General features: G+C 36.2%; 1 protein-coding gene across 4 annotated transcripts in view; it reads right to left on the bottom strand.

Moving 5' to 3' along the window:
- PCCA (propionyl-CoA carboxylase subunit alpha) overlaps positions 1-16,505 on the bottom strand; it is a 409,489-nt gene that overhangs the window by 247,128 nt on the left and 145,856 nt on the right. For all 4 annotated transcript variants that reach the window (XM_054574346.1, XM_054574344.1, XM_054574345.1 and 1 more), the window contains exon 9: positions 7,342-7,420. In XM_054574346.1, coding sequence (XP_054430321.1) covers positions 7,342-7,420 — 79 coding nt within the window. The remainder of the gene's footprint in view (positions 1-7,341; positions 7,421-16,505) is intronic.

The raw sequence follows: 16,505 nt of genomic DNA, 5'->3' as shown, positions 1-16,505 counted from the left end.
GCATGGAAACATGGAGCAGACTGAAAGTGACCAGAGGGGATGGGGAAAGAGGATCATGGTGGAATGAAGGGGAAGGGACTAAACAAAGAACATGTATGAATGACCCATGGACATAGACAACAGATTGGGAATTGACTGTGGGAGCGGGGGTTGCGCATGGGATGGGGGAGGGGGGTAAAGTGGTAAAAACTGAGACAACTCTAATAGAATAAACATGATTTATAAATTAAAAAAATTTAAAATTGTATATATATATATAAAAAACAGGAACTGCCTTCCCAGCACCTAAATTCTAGTGGTGGTATTCCAAAATGTAGACGTAAACAATTTGCCATTCACGCCATAACATTTCATTTAAATTATGCAGGGAAAAGAAAGGTTATTATGGAAAAAAATACGAGTCTACTTTCAATAACTGTCATGATTCTCACCCTAATTATAATAAAACAACAAGAAACACTATTTTTTTAAAAACCTTTCAGATTTTTAGGGTTTCCTAAAAATTTGAAGAGAAGTCACAGATGCTACCTTCCTGAAAAAGAATAGGAAAGATGTTATAAAAAGTCGACACTCCTTAAAATAAAATAATAAAGCAATTAATGGCTACTAAGCTTTCCTTCCAAAAAATGCTAAAATCTTTGTGGAAGATATAAAAATAATTTTTTAAAGAAGGTGTATAAAGAGGGAGTAGATGAAATGCAGCAAGATATTAACAGTTGATGATTGCAGGAGATAAATATATGGGTTTCCTTCAGACTGTTCTCTCAAGTTTTGTGCAGTTCTGATTTTTCCAAATTAACAGAGGATATAGAACAACTTTTTTAAAATGAAGAGTATGTATCACTATATCTATAGTGTCATACTCTGTTTAATCTCAACAAAGTTTCAGAGATGATTTATATATCAAGTTGAAGAAAGCGATATTTTAGGTAGAAAACTATTTGTGTGTGTACTTTAATTAGATGAGCATATTTTAAATTAATATACCATTTATTGACCAAGAAAGGGTTAAATAATTTAGCAAATGATGCCCAATATATGAATTCAGTGATTTCTGAAAATATGAATTCTAAATTAAAATCCACAGGTCAGCAGCATAACAAATCTCATTGCCAAGACACTAAAGAGTAATCCTCACAATAAAAGAATGTGTTACTAACAGTAGCCCTGGAGATAGGAGTGATGAGAAATCTGAGACCCTACAAAGCATAATCAAAAGTGCTAAGGTTTTCAGTAAAATTGCTATATAAGTGCCATATATACAAAAGGGAAAACAAGAAAAAAAATAAAATTCATAAAATCCATATCTCTTATAAAACCATTAAGTTGATTTAAATCTTTGTTACATCATTCTTTCCAACCAAGAAGTAGTAGCAAATTGTCATGGCCACGGTGGCATCCCCCATTCCATATGCTCTTCCAAAAATCTTGCTACTCCTTCATGATGAACTGGAGTCTAACTTCCCTCCTCTGAACTTGGGCATAAATAATAAAAGAATTTTCACTTGGATTTGAAACAACTGCCCTTGGACCACTGGGTACTTATGTAAAAAGTCGAAAGCCACCACACTGTGGGAAAGCCAAAGCCACCTATGGAGAAATCCATCTGGCACACAGGAGTTACAAGTAGAACACAAGGGATAGTGCCAACATCTGAATTTGGAAAGACAAAAGCCAAATAAAATGGGTTACGTGGTAAAAATGGGACTAAACACGGCTCCTCCCCTTATGCTTGCTTCCACAAATACATGACAACCAGCCAGCCTGACTTTAAACATTTCACATAGTTAACCAGTGCTCTATTATATAAAGGTAAATCCCCACTATCAAAAGGAATCAAGCTGGACAGTGCTCCAGAAAGAGGCTAAAAAACAGGTCATTCTTCAATTTTGAAGATTATAGCCCTCACTCTGACATTAACATCTCAGTCTTTCCCAAGAAATTTTAAGTAAAGGAGTGTTGCAGCATATGAATTTAATGCACATAAATCAACACTGAGACCAAAGAGAAAAAAGAGCAAAAAAAATAATAAGATAAACAGTGACTGCAAAGTAATCCTTGAGTACTCTCATCCTCTATAAAAAATCACTCACCAAATCCTGTTGTGTTTACTTTAAAAATTAAACTCTTATCACCTCCAACATTACACTGACGAAGGCCACCATCACAATTTTTTTTGTTTTGCATGGATAATTCTAACAGCCTCCCAACTGGTTTCCCTGATTTCAGAGTCCATGATTTTACTGTCCATTAAGTCTATTTCAAAATAGCAACCAGAGTGATCCATTTTAAAACCTAAGGTACAAAATCCTGATAACTGGTTAATTGAGATGATAAATATAAGTTCATTATGTTCTTTCAGTTTTTTATATGTTTGAAATTTTTATAATTATTTATTTTTTATTGAATTTATCAGGTGACTTTGGTTAATAAAACTACATGTAAGTTTCAGGAAGAGAACTTCTGGTCAAAGTGGAAGTGTAGGTAGACACACTTTGCTTCCTCGCACAAGCACAAGAAGAATCACAACTAACTCTAAAACAAAAAAAAATACCCAAAACTGCCAGAAAATCAAACTGTATGGAAGTCTAACAACAAAGGATTTAAAGAAGCCATATTCATCCAGATGGGCAGGAGGGGCAGAGACAGGGAGTCAGGGCAGAGAGAATGTAGTGTGGCACAGAGAAGCAGCGGTGGTGGCAGTGGAATGGGTGGTCCAAAATGTGTGGTGGATAAAAATCAGGAGCGATACCTTGGGAGCAAGTGATCCCAGTCCCAGACCAGACAGCGCAGCCCAGGGTTCCAGTGTCAGGAAGAGAAAGCCTCATAACTTATGGCTGGAAAAACCAGTAAGGGTTGGGCAGCAGAAGAAACTACAGGTTACTCAGGAGAGTCTGTTCAAGGTGCCCAGTTTTAAAATTCATGCAAACCCACACACTCTGGTATTCAACACTAGGGCAACAGCTGGAAGGATGCATAAAGGGGGTGGGTAAAGTGACTGGAATATGGAGAGTGCCAGAGAAGCCTACAGAAGCCAGGCAGCAGCACTGTCCCCTCTCTGACCCCTCCCGCTGCCACAGCACCAGAAAGGAGTGAAGCGTGTTGCTCTGCCCTGGCAAATACCTAAGGCTCCGCCCCATACAATTTAACAGGTACACTAAGGTAGGGGGTCAAAGCAGCTCTACTTAATACACAGAAACAAACACAGGGAGGCTGTCAAATTGAGGAGACAAAGAAATATGGCCCAAATTACAGAACAGAAGTCCAGAAAAGAATTAAATAATATGGTGATAGCCAACCTATCAGATGCAGAGTTCAAAACATTGGTGATCAGGATGCTCAGAGAAATCATTGAGTATAGCAAAGACATAAGGGAAGAAGTGAAAGAACCATTAAGTGAAATAAAGAAAAATCCACAGGGAACCAACAGTGAAGGGAAGGACATCAGGATTCAAACCAATGGTTTGGAACATAAGGAAGAAATAAGCATTCAACCAGAACAGAATGAAGAAACAAGAATTCAAAGAAGTGAGGAGAGTATAAGAAGACTCTGGGACATCTCCAAAAGTGCGAACATCTGAATCATAGGGATGCCATAAGGAGAAGAGGAGGAGCAAGAAATTGAAAACTTATTTGAAAAAATAATGAAAGAAAACTTCCCTGATTTGGCAAAGGAAATAGACATCCAGGAAGCACAGAGTCTCAAGTGAGTTGGACCCAAAGAGGACCACACCAAGTCATATCATAATTAAAATGCCAAAGGTTAAAGATAAAGACAGAATTTTAAAAGCAGCAAGAGAAAAGCAGAGTTACCTACAAAGGAGTTCCCATAAGACTGTCAGCTGATTTCTCAAAAGAAATTTTGCAGGCTAGAAGAGACTGGCAAGAAGTATTCAAAGTGATGAAAAGTAAAGACCTACAACCAAGATTATTCTATCCAGCAAAGTTATCATTTAGAATGGAAGGGCAGATAAAGTACTTCCCAGACAAGGTAAAGCTAAAGGAATATGTCATCACCAAGCCAGTATTATATGAAATGCTAAAGGGACTTATTTAAGAAAACAAAGAGGATCAAAACATTATGAACATTAAAATGCTAACAAACTCACAAGTATCAAAATCTAACTGCATCTAAAAAAACAAAAACAAACTAAGCAAACAACTAGAACAGGAACAAAGTCATAGATATGGAGATCACTTGGAGGGTTATCAGCTGGGAGTGGGGATAATGGGGGAAAAGGTACAGGGATTAAGAAGCATAATTGGTAGGTACAAAATAGACATGGGGATGTAAAGAATAATATAGGAAATGGAGTAGGCAAAGAACGTACATGCGTGACCCATCGACATACTAAGAGGGGAGATTGCTGGAGGGAAGAGGAGTACCAGGCAGAGGGGTGCAAAGGGGAAAAATTCCGACAACTCTAATAATGTAATCAATAATATATACTTAAAAAAATAAGTTTCACGTATAAAATTCTACAACACATCACCTGAATATTGTAATGTGTGTTTACTATCTGAAGTCAAGTCTCCTATCATTATTGAAATGTTTTATAATTTAAAAAATACAAATAATATTAGGAATTTGTTGAAGCTTCTTGATTGTGACTTCTCTACTCAAGATTATCCCATGCTCCCAATCATCTCACTAAGAATGGCCTACAATGTCGTACATAAAATGCCCCATAACACCCAAAATCCTTTGACCTATCTCCTTCTACTCCTCCTTCCCTCCATCACATGGCCACCTTGTTGTTCCTGGATCACTCAAGACATGTTCCTACATCAAGGTCTCTGGTGTTGCCTTGATCCTTTTCTCCTTGCTAAAATGTGCCTTCTCAGTGGGGATAATTCTGACATCTTGTTTAGAATGGAAATTCCCTCCAACCTCCCCCATGTCTCTTCCTTTCCTTTATTTTTCTTATACTTATCACCTTCCATAACAGTATATAATTTACTTTGATATTGCTCATTGTTTATATTTTTCTATCAGTACAGGCTCCCTGAACTTTTTTATACCACAATCCCTTTTGCAAAATTGTATAAACTTTCTCTCAAAATACAGCTTAAAGTGACTTAAAATGCATAAAAGAGAATGTACAGAACTGCACAGGAAATAAATTATATTGAAATATAGGTATCAAAATATTTTTGAAAACATATTTTGGATATAATATATATGGTTTTTTACTCTTCAATAAGCTTCAACAACTCTAATAGTCAGTATAACCTAGAGATATCTACAACTGTAATGTGATAATACTGTATGCGATTTCCTAAATGGTGAAAAGTTCCACAGATACTACTATCTTGAAGTTTATTGCCTATATTGGAGGGAATGCTAAATTGCACTCAGATGTTAGTGAACAAAACATGTACTTTTTTCCCCACTTCATCCAAATGCACAAACAGCCCCTGAATTCTATTGGCCTATGAGTTCAAAAGAACTCCTAATCTAGTATGTACACTGAATGGAGGAATGAATTATTTTGTTTGTTTTTTGTTCCTTGCTATATCCTAAAACATCATTTAAAAAGTCCCTGTCACACAGTAGGCTCTCAACAAATATTGCCATCCACGCAATGAGTTTATTCTTGCTTGGTAAACTTAAGATGACAGAAGAGAATCTGATCAATAGCTCAGTCAATATCTGGTATTAATGACACTCTGAGAGTGACACTGAGGTTTAAAGACCTGTACTGTATTTGTCACATACCATCATTCTACAACACAAGCCAATTATTTTCTGACACTCAACCAAAGAAACAATGATATTCTAAGACACTTTTCTTTTACTGTTAAAACTCTGTGTAAGTCTGCAATGTGTTGTCTTCCCATAAGATTTTAAAGGGTTATGTACTGTCTCTAGGAGATTTTTTACCCTACTTGTTCACTTTAGAACCTAATTTCTGAATTATGGTTGTACTGGATGACTTTCACATGAACTACTCCAGTAATCTGTCTTTAAGGGATTTAGGGGAGTGGAAAGGAAAGGGAAAGATATATTAAAGGAGAAGGCAGAATTAACTACTTGGGAAATCAAATTACTTCTGGGTAGAGACAGGGCAGGAAAGGCAACATTAACAATTATTCAGTCCTGACTGGTGTGGCTCAGTTGGATGGGCATCGTCCCACAAAGCAAAAGGTTACCAGTTTAATTCCCAGTCAGGGCACATGCCTGAGTTGCAGGTTTGGTCCCTGGTTGGGGCATGTATGAGAGGCAACTGCTGAATGTTTCTCTCTCACATCACATTGATGTTTTTCTCCCTCTTTTTCTCCCTCCCTTTCCCTATCTATAAAAAGAAATAAATAAAATCCTTATTAAAAAAACAACAATTATTTAGTGATTTTTTAAACCTCCCCCCCAAAAAAAAAAAATGACATAAATCTCTTTCACTGCCAAACCTGAAAATAAGTAAGAATACAAATCTGAAGAGTACCCTAAAACCTACCTATACTAGGCAGTTTTTAAAAAAATTATTTTCTAATCACCATGACTTCATCAACGCATTGGTTTTTTTTTAAGTTACTTTTAATTTCCAAAACTACTACTAAAAAATGTTCTAAATTTACAACAGAATACACTGCAAAAACAACATATGGTAACTTGAAATTCAAAAGGGAATATATTTTAGAATATAAAAGTATCAGAGTAGTTCACTATTTTTATAGATAAGGAAACAAAAGCAAATGCATACTAAGTAATAAACAAATGAAATTATGACTACTATTAACTATGTGGTTTAAATCTTTGACTACATTCCACTTTCAGAGCCATGTGATAGTAACTTTTGCCTAGAAAATAGAATCAGCCCTGGCTGGTATGGCTCAGTGGATTGAGTACCAGCCTGCTAACCAAAATGTCGCTGGTTCGATTCCTGGTCAGGGCACATGCCTGGGTTGTGGGCTGGATCCCCAGTTGGGCGGGGGGGTGGGGGGAGGTGTGTGAGACAACCAGTCAAGGGTATCTCTCACACATTGATGTTCTTGGCCTCTCTTTCTCCCTCTCTTCTGCTCACTCTAAAAAGTAAAATAATCTTTAAAAAAAGAGAAAATAAAATCAGAACTATAATTTTTAAAAATACACTGTAAAAATTAAAACATAATTCTTTGTTAATGTTTAAAAAAGTAAACACTTTCTTATAATATGATAATCATATTCAAAATATACATAGGGGTGTTTCTACATAATTTCAATTTTTTTCCATCCAAAACAACAAAAATTAGATAGTGACTGTAATTATTCCATTATGATTTTGATATCTGTTTACTTCTCAGTTTAATAAAACTCTAGTAACTATAATTTTCATCAAAAATATATTTTGGACAGTATCTCACCTGGTCTCTTCATCATCCCAAGCGATTCGCATGCCTTTCCCACCACCACCTGCTGAGGCCTTGATCATGACAGGGTAACCTAACAGCAGGGAAGAATCAGACAGAAGTTCAAACTTTGATCACTTGGATGCATGAACATGACAACTGACCACATGTTCAATAACGCAGAAGGCAATAACTAATTTATTTAAAGTCCCTGTATTTAGAGTCAAGGAAATAACACCAGTGTAATGTTATTGTATATATTTTTTAAAATAAGAGTGTATTCTTAAAAAAAAAAAAAAAAGACTACCCAAGGAACATGTATAAAGGACCCATGGACAAAGTCAAAGTGGGGAAGGATTGGGGGAGGGGGACAGGGGAAAGTGGTGGCGGGAAAATGGAGACAAATGTATTTGAACAATAAAAATATAGAAAATAAAATAAAATAATTTATAAAATAAAAAATAAAAAAGACTATCAATAAATGTAACATTTTCCCCACTAATAAAATAAAAAGCTTAGAAAACATAAAATATTTGACAATGAATTCCAAAAATGGGAGTAAACACAGTAGCAATTTATAGCATTAAGGAAACACACACATACATATATGTACAGTCTTATAATTCCCCCCCAGCTGCCGTTTGTATGCATATCAAACTAAATTCCTTTGTTTCAAAAATAATGATTTATAGGTACTTGAGGTATTTTTATCAAGGAAATCACAAGAAACCCCTGCAGCTTTTACCTGAAAGAACTGACATCATAGTTTTGGCAAAAATCAACCCTGAGTATTATATTATCCACTGAAGCAGAAGTTCCAGGGCTTGCTATTATCAATGGAGAAGTTACTGCCCTAATTCCATTCATTCAACAGGGAATGCTTAATCTAGTGTAGTAATTATAAAATTACAACATAAGGCCAGAAACAAAGGACATTTCAAGGTACAGTTTTATAAGAGAAAATAAAATCATAAAATTGTTAGTAGGACTTGATATTTCAGTTATTACAAAGTAAAATTTTTGACTACATGAGTCATCTACAAAAATTTATCAAGAAAAGCTGTAAATTCTGTTTAGAGGTTTTCTGAAAAACAAAGTAGAGATACTCATATCTGAGAACACTTGTTTATGATTATTTCTAAAAAAAGAAAAGGTCAGTAGTGAGCCTTTAAAGGACTCTTCCTGGCCTGTGAAGCTCTAAGAGCACTGAACTCTCACTATAGGATCTTAGAGGAAAAGGGAAGGGAAACGCCAAAGGTCAAACACCTTTGACCTCTAAACCACAAAATAGCACACTTAACTTCAACTTAGTTAAAAAGGCACTTGCTTACTGTTTCATAATTAATTTAATTTTTAAAATTCTGATATTGGTTATATTTATTGGGATAGACTTATGTGGGGAAGCATTTTAAAAGCAATGCTAAGTACAGTGAGAAGAATTATTAACATAGTGTTTCACATTGAGAGCCTTATAATCCAGGGAGAGGGACATTACCCAAATAATTTTATCATTGGGAATTCAGAAAAGAAAAGAATTATAGGAAGGTAAGAGAAAAGGAATTAGGAAAAGCATATTCTAGAAAGGGACATTTATATGAGGCTATGAAGGATAAGCAGGATTCAAACATTTTAGATGGGAAAAGCAGAAACAGAGCAGATTCAGGAAAAGCATGGGACAACTAACTGTAAGAACTGAAACAATTAAGTTGAAGTACAGAGAATCTGTAGGATAACAGAAGAAAAGGGACCTGAAAACGTAAATTGGGGGGCAAAGAATGCTACATACATGTGCATGCTATATATCCTGCATAAAGAGACAATAATAATATTTTCCTCATTCCATGCTGCAGCCTTATAATGAGTATCATCAAAAAGAATTAGACTGAAATCAGTAAAGAAAAATTAGTCTGTTTTTGAGCAGTGAAGAAAACAGTATCTAAAAATTAGAAACAGGCATGCCTAAAAAACCTCTCCCAACTGAAGGTCTTTTTTAAAACCAATGTATTCATAGCCACAAAACAACATATTATAAATTCAGCACCAAAAAATATTTATCCATGTAAATAGGAAATCATAAGATATATGATACCTATATCCCATACCTCTGCTATTTTCAGCTCCCTGTGAGAATTAGAAAATTTGCTGTTACAGTGGAACCATGCTTCTAGAATGTAATTCATTCCAGAAGGCTGTTCCAGAAGTGATATGTTCAAAAAAGAATCTGCTTTATCACCTGAGAGATGAGGTGTGTGACTGCTAATACAGGTATCAGCATGAAAGCATTTTTAGGTTGAGAACTGAAGTTCTGTTCGACAACTGAGACATTTTTTCCATGAATGACTTGGTTGAGAACCAAATTGTTCAAGATGGCAGATGTTCAAGAACCAAGGTTTGACTTTTGATTTAAGCATTAATCTCATCTTAGTCATTTACTATGGAACTTGGACTATATAGTGATTAGTGAGGTTCAAAATAAGAATGGGAAATTGTCCTCAGTCACAGAGAATTTAGATGGGGAAACAAAACACAAAAAATAATTTGATAGCAAGAAATTACTGTATGTTCTTGCTCACACAGACCATTCCCCTGAGTGGCAGCAACATGAAAGGACACAATAGTCCTGCCCCCACCCCCCGCAGGAGGCTCTGTCATGGCCCAGTGGTGTGCAAGCATGACTGCTGAGCACAAAATGGCAGTCACAGATGGCAGATCCCTGACTAAAGGAGACACAGAGTGGTCTAGAGATGCTTGAGGAAAGTCTAGAGACAGATGCTTTGGGGAGAGAATTGAGTGAGTAGCCAGTGGGATCCTGGTGCTGACTCCTCCCCCATATGGCAGCAACCATCTTGCTCAAGCAGAATGCCCCCCTTCAACAGCAGCAGTATGAAAGGACACAAAAACCCCACCCCCGAAAGAGAAATCTGCCCCGCCCTATGGTGCCTAAGCCTGACTGCTGATTGCAGAGTGACTAGATTAACAGCTGAAGGAGACAGCCACAGACAGGAGATTCCTGGAAGTCTCAAACAGACTCCCTAAGCTCAGACGAGGTAAAGAGCTGACATCATCAGAGGCAGATCCAGAAAGGAAAAACAGCAGTCTCCTACCATAAAATTTCACATCACAAAGTCAGAAATCAAGACAGATCAGCTTGAGAAGCAGAAAACTAAAAAGAAGAGTCTCACAAATAATGGGAACGAAAGAAAACACCTCCCATCAAAGAGAAAGGAGGAATCCCCAGAAAGAGAACTAAAGGAAATAGAGGCAAATAAACTGTCAGATACTGAGATCAAAACAATGATTCTAAGGAAGCTCAGTGAGCTCAAAGAGAATTACCAAAAACTACAGGGAAATTATGAGGAGCTTATTGCAAATTATCAGCATAAAAAAAGACATGGAAACTACCAATAAAAGGCAAGAGGAAATGAAGAATACAATTTCTGAATCGAAGAACACAGGAGAAGGAATCAAAAGTAGGCTAGATGAAGCAAAGGATCAAATTAGCAAGCAGGAGGATAAGGTAGATAAAAGCTCCCAGAAAGAGCAAGAAAATGAAAAAAGACTCAAAAAGAATGAAGAGGCATGAAGGGAAATGCAGGACAACCTGAAACATAATAACATCCATATAATAGGGAAACCAGAAGGAGAAGAGGAATAGGAAGGGATAGAGAACCTGTTTGAAAAAGCAATGATGGAAAACTTCTCTAATTGGAGGAGAGAAACACTCACACAAGTCCAGGAAACACAGAGGGTCCCATTCAAGAGGAATCCAAAGAGGCTGACTCAAAGACACATCATCATCAAAATAGCAAATATCAAAGACAAAGAGAGGATCTTAAAGTTCACAAGGGACATACAGGAAGTAACATATAAGGGTTCTCCTAAAAGGCTAGCAGCTGACTTCTCAACAGAAACACAAGCCAATTTGGAATGGCAAGAAATGTTCCAAGCAATGAAAGCCAAAGACCTGTAACCAACACTAAAGTACCCAGCAATGTTCTCAATTAAAATGGAAGGCAAAATAAGGAGTTTCCCAGACAAAAGAAGGTTAAAAGAAGACACTTCCACCAAACCAGCATCACAGGATATGCTAATGGGACTGATGTAAGAAGATGAAGAAAAAAGATTGAGAAAGGAACACAGGTACAAAGGGGGGAAAAGGCAATGAATAAATATCAATAATAACCTTAAATATGAGTGGATTAAATGCTCCAATCAAAAGACACAGGGTAGCTGAATGGATAAGAAAACATGGCCCACTCATATGCTGCCTACAAGAGACCCACCTCAGAACAAAGGACCTACACAGACTGAAAGTGAAGGGTTAGAAAAAAATATATTCCTAGGAAATGGACATGAAAAAAAAGAAGCTGGGGTAACAACACTTATATTAGACAAAATAGATTTCAAAACAAAAGCCATAAAAAAGAGACCCAGAAGGACACTTCATAATACTCAAAAGGTAGTATCCATCAAGAAGACATAAACATTGTAACCTACATGCCGCCACATAAGAGCACCCAAATATATAAGGAAAATCTTGGAGGACTTCAAGAAAGATGTAAACAGCAACACCCTGACAGTAGGAGATTTTAACATCCCACTGTCAACAAAGGATAGATCTTCCACCAAATTATCGACAAGGATACTGTGGCACTGAACTATGCACTAGATCAAAAGGACTTAACTGATATATCCAGAAACTTTCATCTCAAAGAAACAAAATACACATTCTTTTCAAATGCACATGGAACATTTTCAAAGATAGACCACATGATAGGACACAAAACAAGACTCAACAAATACAAGAAAATTGAAATCATATCAAGCATTTCCTCAGACCACAAGGCTTGAAACGAGAAACCAAACTCAAGGAAAAAAACTCAAAAACATTCAAATTCATGGAGGCTGAATAGCATTCTATTAAAGAATGAATGGGTCAATAATGAGAACAAAGAAGAAATCAAAAAGTTTTTGGAAATAAATGAAAATGAACACACAACACTCCAAAACCTATGAAACACAGCGAAGGAAGTCCTGAGAGAGAAGTTCACAGCAATAAAGGCCAACCTAAAAAAGATAGAAACATTTCAAATAAACAACTTAACTCTACATCTACAAAAACTGGAGGAACAACAACCAACAAAGCCCAGAGTGAGTAGAAGGAAGGAAATAATCAAGATCACAGCAGAAATGAATGACATAGAGACTAAAAGAACAATTCAAATGCTCAAAAAATCCAGGAACTGGTTCTTTGAAAAGATAAACAAAATCAACACGCCTCTAATCAGACTCATCAAGAGAGAAAAGGAGAGACCCCAAATAAATAAAATCAGAAATGAAAGACAAGAAATTACAACTGAGACCACAGAAATACAAAGGATTGTAAGAAATTACTACAAACAACTACATGCCATGAAATTTGAAAACCTCGATGAAATGGACAAATTTCTAGAAACATATAACCTTCCAGCATGGAATGAAGAAGAAGCAGAAAGCCTGAACAGACCAATAACAGCTGGTGAAATTGAAGTAGTAATCAAAAAACTCTAGGTATGCAAAATCCCTGGGCTGGACGGTTTCACAGGAGAATTTTACTAAACATTTAAGGAAGAACTAACCCCTGTCATTCTCAGACTATTCCAAAAAATCCAAGAAGAGAGAAGACTCCCAAACTCTTTTTATGAGGATAGCATCATCCTAATTCCAAAACCAGATGAAGACACAGAAAAGAAAGAAAACTACAGGCCAATATCACTGATGAACATAGAGGCTAAAATCCACACCAAAATATTGGCAAACCGCATCCAGCAATACATAAAAAACATCATCCACCATGATCAAGTGGGATATATCCCAGGGATGAAAGGATGGTTCAATACTTGCAAATCAATAAACGTAATACATCACATAAACAAAAGGAACAACAAAAATCACAGATCATTATAAACAGATGTGGAAAAAGTACATTTGATAAGGTACAGCACCATTTATGATAAAAAGACTCAGGAAAGTGGGAGTAAAGGGGGCATAACTCAACATACTAAAGGCCATATACAAGAAACTTACAGATAATATCATATTCAATGAGCAAAAACTAGAATCTTTCCCACTAAGATCAGGAACAAGACAAGGGTGTTTGCTTTTACCACTTCTGTTCAACATAGTACTGGAAGTTCTAGCCACAGTGGTCAGATAAAAAAAAAGAAATAATAGGCATCCAAATGGGAAAGGAGGAAATAAAACTGTCATTGTTTGCAGATGAATGATAGAGTCCGTAGAAAACCCTGTGGATTCTACCAAAAAACTACTTGACCTAATAAGTGAATCAGGCAAAACAGCTGGATACAAGGTCAATATTCAGAAATCAAAGACATTTTTGTATACCAACAATGGAATATCAACATACAGAAATTAGGGGAAAAAATCCCATTTGCTATAGCAACAAGAAAAATTGAGTGCCTAGGAATTAACCCAACCAAGGGGGTAACAGTCCTCTACTCAGAAAACTATGGTACACTGAAGAAAGAAATTAAGGAAGACAGAAATAAATGGAAGCATGTACCATGTTCATGGTTTGGAAGAATTAACATCATCAAAATGTCCACACTACCCAAAGCAATTTATAGATTCAATACAATCCCTATTAAAATACTAATTACATATTTCACGAATGTAGAAAAAACATTTCCAAAATTTATATGGAATCATAAATGACTCAGAATAGCCTCAGAAATTTTGAGAAAGAAGAATAAAGTAGGAGAGCTCACAATACCTGACATCAAACTATATTACAAGGCCACTGCAATCAAAACAGTCTGGTACTGGCATAAGAACAGAAACACAGACAAATGGAACAGAATAGAGCCCAGAAATAAACCCAAGTCTCTATGGTCAATTAATATTCGACAAAGGGGGCAGTAGCATAAAATGGAATAAAAATAGCCTCTTTCAACAAGTGGTGTTGGGAGATCTAGACAGCTACATGCCGAAAAATGAAACTCGACCAGCAAATTACACCATATACCAAAATAAACTCAAGATGGATAAAAGACTTAAATATAACTTGTGACACCATAAAAGTCCTAGAGGAGAACATAGGCAAGAAACTCAGTTATTCCACGCAGCAATATGTTCACTGATATGTAACAGAGCAAGGTATATAAAGAAAAGAATAAACAAATGGGAATACATGAAATTGAAAACCTTCTGCATGGCTAAAGAAAACATCAGCAAAATGAAAAGGGAACCAACCATATGGGAAATGGTACCTCACACAAGGGTTTGATCTCCAAAATATGTAAAGAACTCACACAACTCCACACCAGGAAGGCAAACAATCCAATTGAAAAATGGGCAAAGGACCTGAACAGCCACTTCTCCAAGGAGGACATACGCAGGGCCCAGGGACATATGAAAGGATGCTCAGCATCACTAGCCATCAAAGAGATGCAAATTAAAACCACAATTAGATACTACTTCACACGGGTCAGAATGGCCATCATAAACAAATCAACAAATTAGTGCTGGCGAGGTTGTAGAGAAAAGGGAACCCTAGTACACTGTTTTTGGGAATGGAGACTGGTGCAGCCACTGTGGAAAAAAGTTTGGAATTTCCAAAAATCTAAAAATGGAACTGCCTTTTGACCCAGCAATTCCACTGCTGGGATTATACCCTTAGAATCCTGAAACACCAGTTCAAAAGAATCTATGCACCACAACGTTCATAGCAGCACAATTTACAATAGCCAAGTGCTGGAAGCAACCTAAGTGTCCACAGTAAATGAGTGGATCAAAAGACTATGGTACATTTACACAATGGAGTACTGTGCAGCAGAAAGGAAGGAGCTCCTACCCTTTGCGACAGCATGGATGGAACTAGAGAGCATATGCTAAGTGAAATAAGCCAGGTGGTAAAAGACAAATATCATATGATCTCACCTATAAGTTGAACCTAATCAAGAAAACAAACAAGCAAGCAAAATAGAACCAGAGACACTGAAATAATGAATAAGCTGAGAGTGACCGGAGGAGAGGCGGGGAGTGGTGCAAAGAGTGAAAGAAGGAGAAGGGTCAAGTCAGGGAACATATATAAAGGATCCATGGACAAAGACAACGGGAGAGGGGAGATTCAATGTGGAAGGGGGAGGGTGGGTAGGGAAAGGGAGAAAAATGAGGGAAAATCGAGACAACTGTAATTGAACAATTAAAAAATTTTTTTAAATGGTGATAAAATTTGTGAAATTATGCTTTACCCAAACATGTGGATGTTGGAGTAATAAAAGAAAAGGTAAGTAACCCAGTTATAGTGACAAAGAAAGAAAAAGGGGATACAGAACACATGTTCCTGTCTACCAGGGAGTATCATTCTTACCTCAAATAACCACATTACTTAAATAACAGGAAAACAGCAAATAAAAAACTCATTCTTTAAAATTAAAAAATACTCTAACACCATTTTCTTCAACATAACTTTCCTTAGGCATTTCATATTAAATTTCCTTAGCATATTCAATGTATCTTCTACCAAGGACTAAATTAGAAAATAAATTAACATGATATAAGACTGTGAAAGGGTATAAATTGGAATATTTTTTCAAAGATTTCAATATACCACATGTAAAAAATTTTCTAAGCAGCATGAGATAAATCGTGGAAATAAAAGATTTCATGGCTTAGCCAAGTATTTTTATTCCTCTGAAGCATTAAAAATTTGTTCTTTTATATGAAAACAAATGAGCAACTTTTGTTATACTATGCCAAAAGGAAGAAAGGAAGAATAGACAAAGAAAAATAGCCATGACAGAGAAGGAAGGAGAACCTCAGTTCTTACACATTAATCAGAGGTCAAGGCAGTCAGAAGACTAACATTAAGAAGAAACATTTAAGAGTCTAACTTGCAAAAAATGAGAGATGTCACTACCACAGGTTAGTGGCAAGGCAACAAGGTTCAGTAAAAGACTCTCATACATTTGAATCCTGGAGTCATAAAAAACTTCCATTAATTCAGCCTAATGAATCTAAGGACAGCCAACAAGAATTAGTACTCATACTAAATTTACTTGAATGATCCTAGATTTTCTGAGAGTTTATCATGGTATACTTAACATTCCTGCTCTTCCCAGGAATCTCCATTACAAAACTGGACATTATAGGGAAAACTAAGAAAGTTATTGTCAAAT

This window comes from Pteronotus mesoamericanus, unplaced genomic scaffold, assembly GCF_021234165.1.
Source record: "Pteronotus mesoamericanus isolate MK-2021 breed Mesoamerican mustached bat unplaced genomic scaffold, CSHL_Meso_final contig_26, whole genome shotgun sequence".
Lineage (NCBI taxonomy): Eukaryota > Metazoa > Chordata > Mammalia > Chiroptera > Mormoopidae > Pteronotus > Pteronotus mesoamericanus.
The sequence above is the reverse complement of the archived record's forward strand: the minus strand, read 5'-3'. Positions and strand labels throughout refer to the sequence as shown.